Source organism: Erithacus rubecula (assembly GCF_903797595.1).
Source record: "Erithacus rubecula genome assembly, chromosome: 1".
Lineage (NCBI taxonomy): Eukaryota > Metazoa > Chordata > Aves > Passeriformes > Muscicapidae > Erithacus > Erithacus rubecula.
In genome coordinates, this window is record NC_136658.1 from 8119018 (window position 1) to 8134140 (window position 15123).

The following is a 15123-nucleotide window of genomic DNA, read 5'->3' on the forward strand; positions in this document are numbered from 1 at the left end:
CGCCGCCGCGCTCTGCCCGCCGCTCGCCGGGCGCGCACTGACTCGGCGGGGACACTTCGCGGAGCTCCTCGTCTTCGCCGGGGGCGGCGGTGGCCGGTCCGTGCCCGTCCCGGCTGCGCTCCGCTACCGGCTCGTCCCGGGCGCCCAGAGCGGAGTCTGGGGCCGGAGCAGCAACTTGTGCTTGGGAAGCGGCGGACCTCGGCTGCGGGAACTCGAGGATCTTTTGTTTTCTCGTATCGCTTTGGATAGTCCTGGGAAGTGTCAAGGCGCCGCTGAGGAAAGCCCGGGCCGGGAGAGGGGAGGCCGGAGTTGGCTGGAGCCCCGCGGACCTGACAGCGCCGTGTCCGGAGGGGGCTCCCCCGGGAATCCGGTGGGATTGGAGAACCTCGCTGGCGTTAAGCTTCCGTGGAATTACAACTGGGGGCTCTTCTTTTCTCCCCCCGCTCTTCTGGCATGAGACTGCTTGCAGGCGCCACCCGAGGACAATGATCGCGGAGTTTGCTCACTTTTACCTCTTTGGATTCATCTGTGTCACCTCAGGTAACCACCTCCCGCAGGCGGGTCAGATTCGCGGCCGCGGCGGTGGCAGCGCTCCCGCAGCCGCTCTCCTCCTTCCCCCCTCGCTCCCCCAGTTTGGCCCCTCCGCGCCTCCCGGCCCCCTCCTTTGCTCGGAAACGGAGCTCGGCTTCCACCCTGCGGGGCCCGGACCGAATTTACCGCGGGAGCTGCCGCTGCCCGTGGGGCTGCCCGGGGCCGGGCGCGGCGAGCGGGGGATGCGCGGCGCCGGGTGCTGTCCTGTCCCCGGGGCTCCCACCGCCGGCAGCTCCCGAGGGTGGATTGATGTAACCACGGCTGGTACCGAGCGCCGGCGGCGGGCTGGGGCTGATACCCTGCCCCTGGCACCGCGCTCCCTCCGCCGGCGCTCCTGGAGCATCCCCCGGGCCGGGATAACCCCGGAACAGCCACCGGAGGGAACCACGGCGGTGGGGAGGGAGGGAGGGAGGGCTTGAGCATGGGTTTTGCTTCACCTTGGCCATTAAAGTTTACCCACGTGTGTGAAGTGAAGCGCCGGCGTGCTGAGTGGGAGTGGGGGAGACGGATGGCCGAGGAGATAGCGGGGATTAGTGGTCATTAGGCACAGTTTGCGCGGGGTTTATGCGTGTTGGGGCATCGCATCGTGCCTGTAGGTTGTAGATAGGCGGCACTAGGAGGGCACTGTGCAGGGCAGGTTGGGCTCTGTGCGCTCCGTGGGGCTCGGAGCGGGTGCGGCTCTCCCGGGGCTTGGCAGGGTTTCGGGTCTGCCTCTGCTCGAGGACTCTGTTCCTCGCAGGAGGACGGGTTTATCTCCCTACAGTATTGCTTCTCGTTCTTAGGAACGCCTTTTGTCACACGCTAAGTGAACGCAGTAAACGCCTGTGCCTCAGTGGAGGTTGGTTTGGGCGCTAACTAACCTTAACTGATTCTTGCAAGTTTGCAGACCGCCCCTTTGAGTCATTAAAGTTATGGTAGCATGAATCTGGTCAGTGAATGAATGAATGAAGTTTTTGAAAGACTTAAGTAGACTGCTTGAAGCTTTAAGTCTTAATTATGTCACTAAATGTAGTAACTTATGTCAGTTTCTAGATTATATCATAAATGTAACTACTAAATTTTTGCTCTTAGGTATTAGTTTGCTCCTTGTGGCTTTGGATATGGCAAACGTTGTATCCCCGAGTAGTTCTCTCCCTGTTCACTTTTGACAGTGTTAGTCATGCCATATTTAATTTGATTTTTCTCTGTATCGCCGCCTCCATGTGAGGGAAGAAACAAATGGAATGGGGAAGAAACTTTTGCACCCATTCACTCTTTCTGCATCTTTCATGGCAATCATCCTCACCTTAGAAAAGTTGACTTCATAGATAGTGTACTCTGTAACTTGCTTATGTATTGGCATGTTTTCAACTCCAAGTTAAGAATTTTATTTATTTTATTTATTTTTGAATCCTCTCATCTGTTTATCATCTAAATGCTCAATAAAGTTGCATGAAAGGTTTTATCAATCCTCCCCCTCCAGGATGGGGGTTGCTCTCTCTAATAGTGTTGATTCCAGCTGAGTTCGAGAGGGGAGAAAAAAAAGGAAAAAAAGCCATGAATTTTTATGAAGGGTTTCAATTTTGTAATGTAAGCAAACTCATTAACAAAGATAAGATACAAGCACCAGATAGTAACACTGTTTCAACTCCTTCACCAGGAGGAATTTCTTTTTCCCCTCAGCTAGAGTGTGGTCAAACAGTCTTGTGTCTGGAACAATGGAGATGCCAGAAACCTTTGGCAGGATGAAGTTTGAGGGCAGATGGCTGCAGTGCAGGAGGAAGGACAGGAGTCATCTACAGCAGTTTCCACACTGAAATCCTTTGAGTTCTGCTGACAGCTGATCTTGCAAGTTGATTGATCCTTTCCTCCCTCTTCCTCTGAAGGTTCTCACTTCCCTCACTTACACCCACTACTGAATCAATGGCTTGTGTGGCCACACTCTAAATGGGATGTTAGAAACTTCTGCTGAGAGCTGGAATAAATGGGGAATGGGAAAGAGAAAAAAAAATTGATAATAGAAGAGTAAGTGGGTTAATGTTTGTTAAAACAGTAATTGGTAAACCACTTAGAATTTAAAACCCCTAATTTTTACCTTGGTGTTGTCTCTGTGGAATCCTGTGAAGTACCTTCTTTCATGTAAGCCTGTGGTTAATAAATGTTGAATAAATTTAAATTTGAATAGTGTTGAAAATTGGAATATAGCAGCTTTCCTCCCTTATTCTCCCAGTGTAATTTCAATGCTTCTTTGCATACAGAATAAGAATTGCTTTAAGGGATGCTTCTCTGTTATCCTTATTTTCTTGAATGCTTAGCTGCTTTCTGTCCTTTTCCCATCACTCTGAGGCAGACTTTGCTTCAGAATCCATGTTTTTTTTCATCTCCCTACTCCCCAGGAAGCGGCAGGATCAAATGAGCATGTTTGGAAAATAAAAGCTTTCACTTATCTGAAGGGCAACATGCAGAACATTTTTGCTGGGAACGAGTGTCAAGGTTCTGGCTTTCCACATGGGTGTTCCCTGCTCGAGCAATTCTCAAGGCTAAATATGTTACTGTGTAATTTTTCTGTTTCCCTCCATAGAAACCTTTCTATTTCGATGAGTTATTTCATTGCATTGGTGATTCCCATCTGCTCAATACCCACATTTTCCCCCTTTCCTGTCCATGTTATCCCTTTCTAATTACTGCACTTCAAATGGGATTGGTCCATTTGCTCCAGAGGTTTTTCCATGCTGTGTGGAACAGGCAGTGCTGACACAGCGAGGCAGGAGTGTTTTTCAGTGATAGTTCTAGCCAGTGGAGGGCAAAATTGTCTCTTGTATTCCTTCATGGGAGAGTTATCTTCCGATGGTTAATAGTTTAAAGGTGTCCATGGAGTGCCCCCAAAGTCCTTTCCAGCTGGCTAATCTACCTATTGGAGTAAACAAATCAGCCACTTCCTTGATACATTTTGTTTGTTTGTCTTAGAAGTTTATATTTAAAAGCTCCTTCATGAAGTGCTAGAACATTTCTGGAAGTGGTTCTTCTGCTTTTATGTATTCTGTCTAATAATAAATTAGGAGAGATGAAAAAAAAAAATTACACGGTAATTCAAAAGATTATGAAAGTATCAAGTGCCTACTCTGAAAAAGCAAATAAGTCACCCAAGAAAAGTTTAAAAATGTGCATTTTTCGCCTATCCCTAATGCATTGTGTGCTGTTCTAAGTAATTTTACTGGAGAATATTTAAGAAAGATTGAGCCAGCTGCTTAGAACTGAAGAAGCTGGCCCCACTTGTATTGTGTTTGTAGACTTCAAGTTAGCAAAGAAATAACAAATATAAATATATATAAAATTGATAATTCCTGACTTGTGATGAAATATTCTCCAAGTATCCAGGTGTTTGATTCAAAGACACTTATCCGTATGAGTACTGATAGTATCTGTGGAGAGCAAACATCATCTCTTTTTAAATTTGCATAAGTGTGAATTTTGTTATATTTCAACTGGGAAGAGACACTGTTTTTTTGTTTGTTTGTTTTTTTTTTATGGGTGTTTTGTTTGTTGTTGGTTTTTTTTGTTTGTTTTTTATATATATATATATATCCTATTGCCTGGCAATTAATTTAGCTTAAACCAGAAGAATATTCAACCTGATTTTTTGCTCAGTGTTGCTTGTCACATGTTTTTTGTTGAAGTTACTCTGTAACTTCATTGCCAGGGATCATCAGTAATGTTCAGGATACTTAATTTTGGGGGAATCATGTGTACTGTTCATAAGATTTTATTGGAAAACATGAATTTATGTGAAGAATAAGGTAGCAGTTATCATGTTAATATTATACATCAAATACCTTTGCCAAACAATGCTTTAACATAAAATGCTTTGTAAGTGATAGTCAAAGTGATTCCATAAGGAATCAAAACCAATTTAGTTTTCATTAGAAGGTGGAAAGAAAAATATTTAGAAATTCAAGACAGAAAAATCTATGGTTGTACTTAAAACATCTGGGAACCTGTTCCCTCACTTTCACATAACATTGGTTTTGGTTGGCACTTAGTTTTTCTAAATAACTGGAAGAGTTTTGTTTCACAATCCTAAGCCACTGTAACATTGTCTCATTATGGGATAGCTTTCCCTAATGAATATAATAATAATTTGCTGAGTCTAGCACGTCTGGTGCAATTGCTGCAATTCTCTGTGTAGCATTTCTGTTGTTGTTAAATGCACTGTGTGGATAACGGTCACTTGGCTTGGTGTCCTGGTTGCTGGCTTGGAATCTTCTTCAAAAATTTGCCTTTCATAGTGAAGGTTCCCATTGTCAGGTTTAAGCTACTGTTGTGAATTTGTTGTGGGTTTTGTGTGTTTAAATAGTTAGGAATGAGTAATTTGTCGATAGTTGTTTATATTTTGAGGTTGTTTTGTGACTGGGAAGTTTGTAGAAACCTTGTACTTTCCAAGCAAACACAATGTTACTTAAGAATTTCATATGTTGAGGTCCTGGCAGATTTTATTTGTGTGCTCTGTTATATAACCTCATTTGGTGGTGATAACCTTCCTTAGCTTTTCAACTGAGTGCTTCTTCATAAAATTGTAAGGTAAATAATGAGGTAACTGAAGTAGCAACCAAGGTGTATTTTAAGTGCAATAAATTGTGTAAACAGGGGAAATAAGAGTATATTTCAGTTAGTCATGAGAAGCTTGACCAAAAGGTCAGAGAAGAGGAACAAAGAAATATTAAGTGTCTTGAGAGCCAGAGATGCTTTTAGGGACAGATAATTTTCTAGTTTTTAGGAGACATGTGTGCATGTATCAATACACATACATGTAAATTTCAATCATACACTGGTATCTCTTGGCTTACTTTATCAGCATTAGCTCTAAATTGTTGTGGGTAGAAGAACATTTTATGTCTTATGCTTGCAAATATTTTCTGCTGCTGACATAGATGTAGGCAGCTATGTTGGATTCTCACAGCTGAGACTTGGTGCTAAGGAAAACATCAACTGGGGAAAAGTGAAGCACCTGGGAAGTTAATAATTACTTCACCTTTCAGTCAGGTGTGCAGAGTTGTGTTATTCTGTTGGTTGTCTTGAGTTCTGATTTTTAAAGAGCTCCATCCTTTGGCATCCTGACTATTAATGGAAACCAGTACTGTGAGTTACCTTACCCTGAAGGTGATGGTAAGCATTCCTGAAATAAGAAGGGGATGAATTTAATTCTGGATGTCAAAATTTCTTTGTTGGTTCGCTGTTCATTAGGAAAAAATGGTGCATTTACCCAGATTTGTCCACAAAAATGTTGACATGGTTCTGGAATGCCATGAGGATAGGCCTTTCAGACTAGGAATGTGTATGATATTAATTGGTGTTTAAACAACAGCACACAGGGAGAGGTGTTTGTTTATGTGGCCTTGTTCATTTCAGGTGTAAGTAGTAGGGGAAATGTCCTACACTTAAATAAAACAATGAATAGGGACTTACAGAAAATATATTCTATTTCTTTTCCTGTGTTTTGAAAACAAAATGAGGAAACTTATTTTTTGTGAGAAAATGAAGGAGTATGTGAACAACCAGTGAAGTTACATACTGTCAAATACTGAGAACTGTTCTCATACTTGTAGTATTTTCCATGCCTATCTTGTTCCGCAGCTTAGGAAAATTTCTGACTAAGACGTGTGTGTGTGTGTCTGTGTATGACTGATTAAAACAAAATTGATAAATTGACAGTAATGAGATTTATGAGTGGCGTCAGGCCAGTCTTTTTAATTAGAGCCTGCTTGCCATCTGAGCAACTGCAGCCAAGGTGCAGAGTGCTCTGCTCACACCCCTGGGCAGCCAAGTCATTCCACCTTTGCTGAGGACAGAATGCTTTATGGGGTGGTATAACCTGAAAGTGGCCTTACCAAAAGGAGAGAGACTATGCTGAGAAGGGGCATAGGAAACCTTTTGCCTTGTGTTTTAGTGGGAAGTAATGTTAACTGCGTTTTCTGGAAGCAGAAGCTTGGAAAATTACAAGGAGGATTGCCTGTTAATAGGCAGAAAATGCACTTGTGGATTTAAATAAAAGATCTGGTTTCTTTACCATTTCATAAAGCAATTTTGTATCTTTGTGAAAACTAGGTATCAGGTCTTCAAGTTTACTCATAGTTTCTTTCAGTACCATTACCCAAAGACCTGCACAGAACTTGAGCACTTTTCCATCTAGGTTTTAGTGAAAGTTTGTACTATTGGAGGAGTGGAGGTCCTCATGGTGCAACTTGGGCATGTGCTTCCTCTTCAGATACAAATGTTCAGTACATGGATTTTGGTAAAAGCAGGAGCATAATGCCATCTCCTACCTCATCTTTAACACATTTTGTTTTATCTTAAGGAGTTTTTATACCTATATAAACTCTGTATGGCTAGTGCATGAAACAATTTCTTTTATAAAGGCATCTTAGGTATTTATCTTCTTAGTCAGAAGGCTGACATGTAGAGAATGCTCATATTAGCATCTGTACTTTCACATAATAGTAGATGTGTTGCTGAAGATTTATTCCTTAGCATATTCCATGAAAAATTACAAGATTTTGTATCTAAACAGCAGGACAGAATCTCTATGGGTTTGCTTATTGGTATTTGTCTTGTTTTCTGTCACCAGACTTTACACCTCTAGAGAGGCATAGAGCTTTTTGTACTATGGTAAATCTTTATATTTATTTACATTTAAGTAAATAACTGTAAGTTAAATAATTAGAGCATTTAATTTTAGTATAACTTACTATAAATTCAGCTTAGACCAAAATGGGTAGTTGAATACATTATTATTATTGAAGTGGTATGAATAGTCTTAATCAGAAAACAAGCACGTTTTCTGGACTGTTGCAGTCTCAAAATACATATACTTTCTTTGAAGAAATGAATAGTCAGATATGCAAAATTATTCAAGCTGCCCTTTTCTGCTGGGAAGTATTTGCTTAATATGGTATTGCATTACCTTAAGTCTAATACTAATATTATGAATGATTAAAATAATATGAACACCCCTGACTGTAGATTAAAGATCTATAAATCTGACAAGCATGTGCTGAGCTCTGGATTTAAAATCTTAAACTTGATATTTTATTTTCTTCATCTTGCATAGTGATTTAGCAGTGGAAAAAGCTCAGTTTTGGCACAGCCTGTGTCTTCAGTCATGCAGTGCAGGGTAGGGTAAGGATCAGGGTTTAACTTGTGGGGACTGAAGTCATCCATGGCATCCCTCTGAGAGAATTTTATAGTCTGTGTGCTCTTCATGTTGTTCAGTTTTGTAGTCTTTGTCTTCTGCTCCCTTGACTGTCTTGTACATAAATCAGAATTGTGATTTCTTTAGTACTGTTCTACTGTTTCATGCTAGTGTTGCATTAAAACTTGCTTGGCTGGCATTTTTGTGCCTTCTGAAATTTGCATGTCCTCAGGCAAGGTATTTATTTTAGATTGTTGGTTAGTTATATTGTCTCTTATCTAATTGCCTAAATGCCTTTATGTTGAAGATTAGACACATAGAGCAGTTCATGGTTATAAATTCAAATATAGAAGACTTTAGTTTTACTGTTTGTTTCTACAGTAGCATAATAGACATTAACAGTTTTTATCTTAGGAAGTAGATTCTAATACATGGCCAAGGATTTTGTATAAGCCTAAAGATGTGCATTGGCTTCACTTCATTCTGAAAGCAGGTAAAATAAATGATGTTTGATGGTGACCAGATGAGCATGCTTGAAAGATTTGCTGTATTTTTTAGTAGATACTGGACCTCAGATTTTTGGAATCCAGGGCCTTGTGAGTTGTTGAAATTGGGAACCTACAGTCCAAATTTGGAGCCACTTAAAATCAGTAGTGCCTGTTGAAAAATCTTGATTCTAGTGTTTAAATTAAATTGCCTGAAGTGTTTGACTTTGTCTTCAGTTGCAAATGTTTGTGGATCATTGTGGGTTCTTAGCCTGTCTGAAAATTGAGATTGTAAGGAACATTGACTTAAGAGCCAATTAACTGAAAAAAGCTGTATAACTTTAAATTTGCATGTGCCTCACTGGCTCTGTAAAGGGTGAGAAGCCAGTAAAAAAAGTATTTGAGTGTGTATTCTTTTAGAAACTTCTCAGCTTGCCACTTTTATAGTGCACTTTGCTAACACTGGTCAAACGCAGACTTTTCAACTCAGATGTCTCCTGTTGGCCAAATAAGCCCAAGCATGTAAACCCAAGATGAGGATAGCAGCCCCCAAATCCACAGGTGGGTCTGTATTTGTGTTGAAAGCATAATACAAGATTCTAAAACACTATTTTTGGATCAAATGCTCAGCAATGTCACCAAGCTTTTTTTTTTTTTTAATCAAAACCTCTTGGCACCTGTTATGAAACTTGGCACCTGGTGTAGCTTTGTGCTAGGAGATCTCTTGGATGCCAGGCAGATTCAGAACTGGGATTTGCAAATTCTGAATGCTTCTCCCCTCACCTCCCACTCTCAAAGCAACCCTTGTCAGTCCAACTTTCTGGTTTTGGAATATATCTCAGGCCCTAGGTACTGCAGCTGACAAATACTTCATAATCAAAGTGTTTAATGGTAGGAGGTGATAAAGGAGGGGAAAAATAAAAAAAGAGGTGGTGTGAGGAAACAAGATAAGTAGGGATAGCAACAAGCTGTTTTAGCTTTTGCTTCCCAAAGCAGGAAGGAGAGGGTAGAGTTGGGACTATGGTGCTGTAGCAGCAGAATGCAGGAGGGAGGATGTTTATAATGAGCAGGTTGAACAAAAAGGTCTGATGTAGCTGTGGAGTGAAACTTGCACTGTGCTCATAATAAAAGTGATTGGCAGGAGGCCCCATGCATGGAGTAAAATCCTGTCTTCACCACTGTGGAAAATTATGGTTTCAGCTGTGAAAGGAGGTGAAGCTTGGAAGGAATTAGCATATCTCTAGCACTGAGTTGCATCTGGAATTGAATGGGTTGGTTAAATCATTCAGGAGTGATTAATGAGGCTTATTGCTCAGGTTATACAGCCTTTAAAAATTAAAGGGAGACATTTAAAAGGAGATGCAAAGCAGAAAGATGGAACCATTACTTTATTTATGTCTTTAATACAGAGGGCAGAATGAAATCTTCCCTACCTTTTGATACAAGGAAAGAGCTGTTCAGTGCTCCTCTTAAGCTTAGAAACTAAGAGATTAATTTCTAAGTGATGTTTTGATGAGCATTTTGTGACTTTTCAAATGCATATGTACCAATGCAGACCTTGAAATGGATGGGATGGGATTTTGCTGCTGGTGAGTACTTTGCTTCTTAGAAAACTTCAGAAAATAGTGATTTCTGTTTTCTCTCCCACTCATGAATGTGAATCTGTTTTACCTGTAAGGAAAGCAGCTATAGAAACACATAAAGTGAAACAAACATAGAGATGTAACTTTAACTTTCCTTGAGCGTGATTCTGGCAATGCTGGGCTGAATGGTGGTGTAGCTTTGGTGTCACATCAGGAATAAATGTTCAAAATGTTCAAGGGCTGTTACTCTGTAGGAGGATTACAGTACTGATATGAGAAGACTTCTGTTTACTTTCAAGTTTTTAGTGGAGCAAATACAGAAAGCAGTGAAATATGTGTTCAAGTCTTAGGTTTTTTCCTTCAGAATTGTGAAAAAAACCCCAAATAGTGGCTTCATTAATGGAGCTATTGCTTAAAATGATTGACCTTTCCACAGCAAGTTTATATAGATAGAATAAGGTATTATCCCTCTACAGCTAAAATAGGATTCCACTTTCATTCCTACCCTCTAGGGAATGAAGTTCCCTAAAATGCACTGCTGAAATTACTCTCCTCACAACAGTTTTGGCTTCTGGATTGATGGATTTTTAACTACTTTAGTGAGTATCTTGCTTTTGTTTGTGGAGGAGGTGGTGGTGTGTTCAGCAGAAAATAAGGAAAAGATTTTCTAATTTTTTTTTTTTTAATAGAGCAAAAGGTTTGCATTTTTCTCATTCATACTCTAATGTGGTTCCCATGACCATAATAGGGAAGGAGACATTTTAATCCTCATCCATCCTCCAGTGCTTCATATTAGATGGGATTTTTTTGTTTTCCTCCTGCATTTGCTGAAACAGCCAAGATAGGACACTTGACCTGGTGCTTTAATGTTGTGACCAGGAGTGAATGTTATTTTCACAGGCAACTTTTGTGGTTGTTTTGCTTGTTTGTTTGGGTTTTTTGTTTTGTTTTGTTTGTTGGGTTTTTTTGTTTTGTGGGGATTTTATTGGTTTTTTGTTTGTTTTTTTTTTTTCCCTAATTCTCTGACCATAAAGTTTATTGAAGAAGTATGAATGTTTGATTTTTGAATAATAACTATGTGGGGTTTTTTTTGGTTTTTTCTGGGAAATGGCTGTTTAAGGTCTACAAAGTCAATGATTGCACCAAAAAGATTGGCTAAAGTCTGCATTGAGGTTATTGCGTCTCCAAAATTGATAGTTATGTCTTTGACAGAAATTTACATTTTATTTTGCCTCAATTTCCAGAAAAGCACTCAGAGTTTGATTTTCTCTTACCTTATTACAGAAGGAGAGCAGCAAACTCTCAGCTAGAAATTCACAGTGACCTACAGTCTAGTAATAATTAGAATTAAACAGAGTTAGTAATTTCACTTGGTCATTTCGTCACAATTCCTGTAGGCATGCAGCTGATAATTTTGAATCTCATAAAATGAAATTTTATTTTACTCACCTTACTAAGGTCAAGTAAAAAGCCACATCAAGTTAATGAGTGCCTTTCTTTGCAAGAACTGAACGTGGCATTTGTTTTTGTTCTGCCAGTCATGAAATCAGAGGGTGTTGGAGACAAGTCCATTATTGGCTCTGTGCAGGGTTGCTGAGGGCTTTTACTCCACCCAGTGCATTATGTGTGCAGACTTTATCTACTCGTTAAAACTTGTTTCAAATTGAGGATTCATTTTTTTTTTTTCTAAAGCAATAATAAGAAGAAAGTAAAAATAGCTCCCTCTTCTTTATTAGTGTAAATGAAAGAGTAGCAGCTACTCATTTCTTTCGTGACCTGAGGAAATAAAACAAAAATCTGGATGAGTTCTCAGCCTCTTGAAGGAGATTTAACTATTGATGTCAGTTTTTTTATCTTACTTTGCAGAAGCTCAAGTTGTGTGTTACTTGCTCTATGTGATGTTACATAGAAACCTTAATAGTGGGAAAAAAGAGATGGTTGCTAATTGCTCTTCTCAAAAAATGAGAAGCATTTAAAGATTTATAAAATTCTGTGATTTCTGTTCCTTTTTTCATTGATTGCAAGATTGAATTTCTTGTGTGTTTTTTGTGCTGTTGGTGTCTTTTATGTGGTATTCAATCTTGCCCCTGCTCCCAGAACAGCCAAACTGGTTTTGTTTTAGCTTTTCATTTTTGTCTACTTTATTTGACTTTTTTGGTGGTTTTTTGGTATGCTTGTGTCTGATATCTTTTTGAAAACATTTCCAGTTTTGAATTTTCCTGTGCTGTACAATTTTTTGATTACATTAGGGAAGTATAAAGCATAAATCCAAATTTGTTTTCCTAGTTATTTTTTAGATAGCAAAAATTCTCAACTGTCAGTTTTGAAAACTAATACAATCTGATTCCTTCTAGACAGTATTTGAAAGGTGCCATAATATAGTCAAAATTTAAAATGACAGTAAGCTCATCAGTTTTTAGAATCTGTTATTTTCAAATCTCTACCAATTTCTTTTTTTTAATTTCCCTATGAAGTTTTAAATTACACAGAAAATAAGACCAGACCTTTCCCTGTGATGTGTCCTTTTCCTAGAAATACCAGGTGTCTGATCAATAGCATGTGCTGGGAAGCAAGAATTTCATCTGAGACAACTTGAAATGCACTTATTTACAACTTCCATGAGCTAGAAGTTGTATGTTTCTTTCTGCTTTGCTTTTCAACTGGTCACTGCTCAGTAGAGTTTTGTTATTTCACTACTGATTTAAGACACAGATATGTACATAGTTTTCTTCAGGCTTTTAAGGGCTCAAGTTTAAGTGGTAGATCATTATTCTACGCATCAAAAGTGAAGGGTGATTAACTCTGTCTGGGTGCATGCATGTAATTTTAGAGGCTACAAATGTTGTTACAAATCAGGTTAAGGTTTAAAGGTGAAAGTTTGGCTGAATGAGTTTTACAGCTTGAAGTTAATGTATGCAAACAAAGAAACTCTTGTTTTCTTCCCATTTGTGTCTAATGATCGAGTAGCTTGTGGTACAGAAAAGAAAATGGGAATATTGTGCAGTTTGCCATAAAGTAAAAACTATGTACTTTATACCTCAATTTAGAAGTTCCATTAAATAGACTGAATCTAATAACATTTTTTAGGCTCTTCATCATCTAAATGTAAAGTGAAAGGATAATGGCTTTAAACTAAGTGATAATGATAAACTAAATGATAATGGCTTCAAACTATTATAGCTTAACTTTTAGCATTAATGTATTTTTGTAGATTTCCTCATAATGTCATGATATAATTCAAAGAACCTGTTGAAGTAACACATAAAGCACTTGTACTGTGTTTAAGCTTTACTTCTAGGTGGCTCTAAGTAGCATTGATAACTTGGATTTTCACTCAATTCTCTGATTTAGCCACATTCCTGAAAATGTAAGTTCAACAGCATGTGAGAAAAGAATGACTGGTTTTTAAATGACAGGGAAGTTATTTAAAAAGGCTGGATTTTTTCTTTTTTTTTTTTTTTAAGTATTGGCCTCTTTTATGTTGTTAAAATTGTAAGTAATGAGACAGGTAGGGTCTGTCCTCTGTCCTTGTATTGCCCTCCCTCGCCCTTAAAGAGTTCTTAAATAGCCTAGGAGTTGGGAAGCTCTTTTGAACTTCTGTGATCAATTCTATGTACATTGGCTAAAAGTTAAATAGTGTGGATTTTTATAGGACTGCACAGTAGCATAAGAAGCTGTTCAGTTCAGCTGCATCCGTAGTGATCTAATCTGATAACCATTCTGAGTGCAAAAGCCAGGATGTATAAATGGAATGAAAAAAAAAAAAAAAGGGAAGTGATTAGTGGGAATAAAAATAAACATCTTTTAGTTCCAGTAAATGATACCTTTAAAGCACAGCAGCCTTGTCGAACATAATTAAAGTTGTAAGAACTGGGGTAGGGTGAGTGGGCTCTATTCTCTAAGGTCATGGTGGAAATACAGAGGTCAGGGTTTTGCACTTAGTCTTATGTAAACAATGTCATGCCTTGCTAAGTATAAGAATTGATTTAACTACATTAAGATAATCAAAAAACAAAAAACAAACAAAGTAACAAAACCCCTCAAACAATTAAAAAAAAAAAAAGCAGAAAAAAACCCAACCAAATAAAACTAGAAGAAAACAAATCCATGACAAATGTGAATTCATTTGTTATCAAAATTTGAGTGTAGCCTCCATATCTTCTTCTAACCAGTTGATGGGAAAAGGTGAAAAGTGTGAAGGATAGATGGATTAGGGATGCCTGTTGGTGCTGAGCGATTCTGTGGTGTTTGGCTTTGTGCAGTAACATCTCTGTAGCCTTCCCTGAGCCCTTCTTTAAAATCTGCAAATAGGCAGTTGCTTGTTTTCCTCTGGCTCTGAGACTTCTTCATAGGATTTTGTATTTCCAGTTATGTCCATTGAATACTATTTTCTTTTGCTGAGGAGTTCAAGTGCTTGTGTTGCTTGCACTCAAGACTCACAGAGCCCTAGTGAGTAGGAATTGACCTGAAGATCACTTGTCCAACTCCCCCTGCAGTGACCAGGGACGCCTTCAACTTATTCAGGGTTGCTCAGAACTCTGTCTAACTTGACCTCGAATGTTGCTGGGTATCTCCCCAACTATAATAAATCTTTATTTAGTTTCAGTGGTTGTGGGGTTTGCTTGTTTTCTTCATTAGTGGTTTGGATTATGTATTCAGACTTACATTTATGCATGGTAGAGAAGAAATTCAAGGGTGTAGGGGTATCCTGACAGTTCTGCCTTCTGAATGACAGGAATTTTGTTTCTTTTTCTGCTGCCTGATGTCTGACTCCTTGTGTTGAGCCTGCTTTCATTACAGTACATTACCAGTCAGAGCAAACCAGCAGCTCCAGACAGAAAATGTCTCTGACTCGTTAAAGGAGGAGGGCTGGCAAAACCATAAGACTTAAATTGAGAATGGAGCTCTGGAACTTAATCTGGCAAGCACAGGCACCACTCCCTCCCAGAAGTTTCCAGGGCAGTTGCTCAGGCTTTGAGGCTGTGTGCCTCCATCCCCAGCTGTGAGCTGGCTGGGCTGCCCAGCTCACAATGTCTGGTTGTATGACCTGTCTCAGAGGGCTGCAGGCTCTTGCAGAAGAGGGAGATGGGTGTTCAATATAATGATCAAATATGAGGAAGAAACACCCTGCAGTGTTTCCAACTGGCTCTAGGCAGCTCTTCCTTGGTGTGAATTGCTGCTTTAATGTAGGTCAGCTTTAACTGTTGTAAATGAGTGTAGTTCTACCAAAGTCAATGAGCCACTGTTAATTTACTTCACTTTAGAATCTGCCTGAGTAGATGAGCAACTAGAAAACTCT

At 39.5% G+C, this 15123-nt stretch overlaps 1 protein-coding gene across 3 annotated transcripts in view; it reads left to right on the forward strand.

Moving 5' to 3' along the window:
* The first annotated feature begins 333 nt into the window (after nucleotides 1–333).
* The window catches only part of ROBO1 (roundabout guidance receptor 1), a 296268-nt gene continuing 281478 nt past the window's right edge, over nucleotides 334–15123 (forward strand). For 2 of the 3 annotated variants that reach the window (XM_079300688.1, XM_079300687.1), the window contains exon 1: nucleotides 334–540. In XM_079300688.1, the coding sequence (XP_079156814.1) occupies nucleotides 486–540 (55 nt within the window). In that variant the 5' untranslated portion in view covers nucleotides 334–485. The remainder of the gene's footprint in view (nucleotides 541–15123) is intronic. The other variant, XM_079300686.1, reaches the window with a different exon arrangement.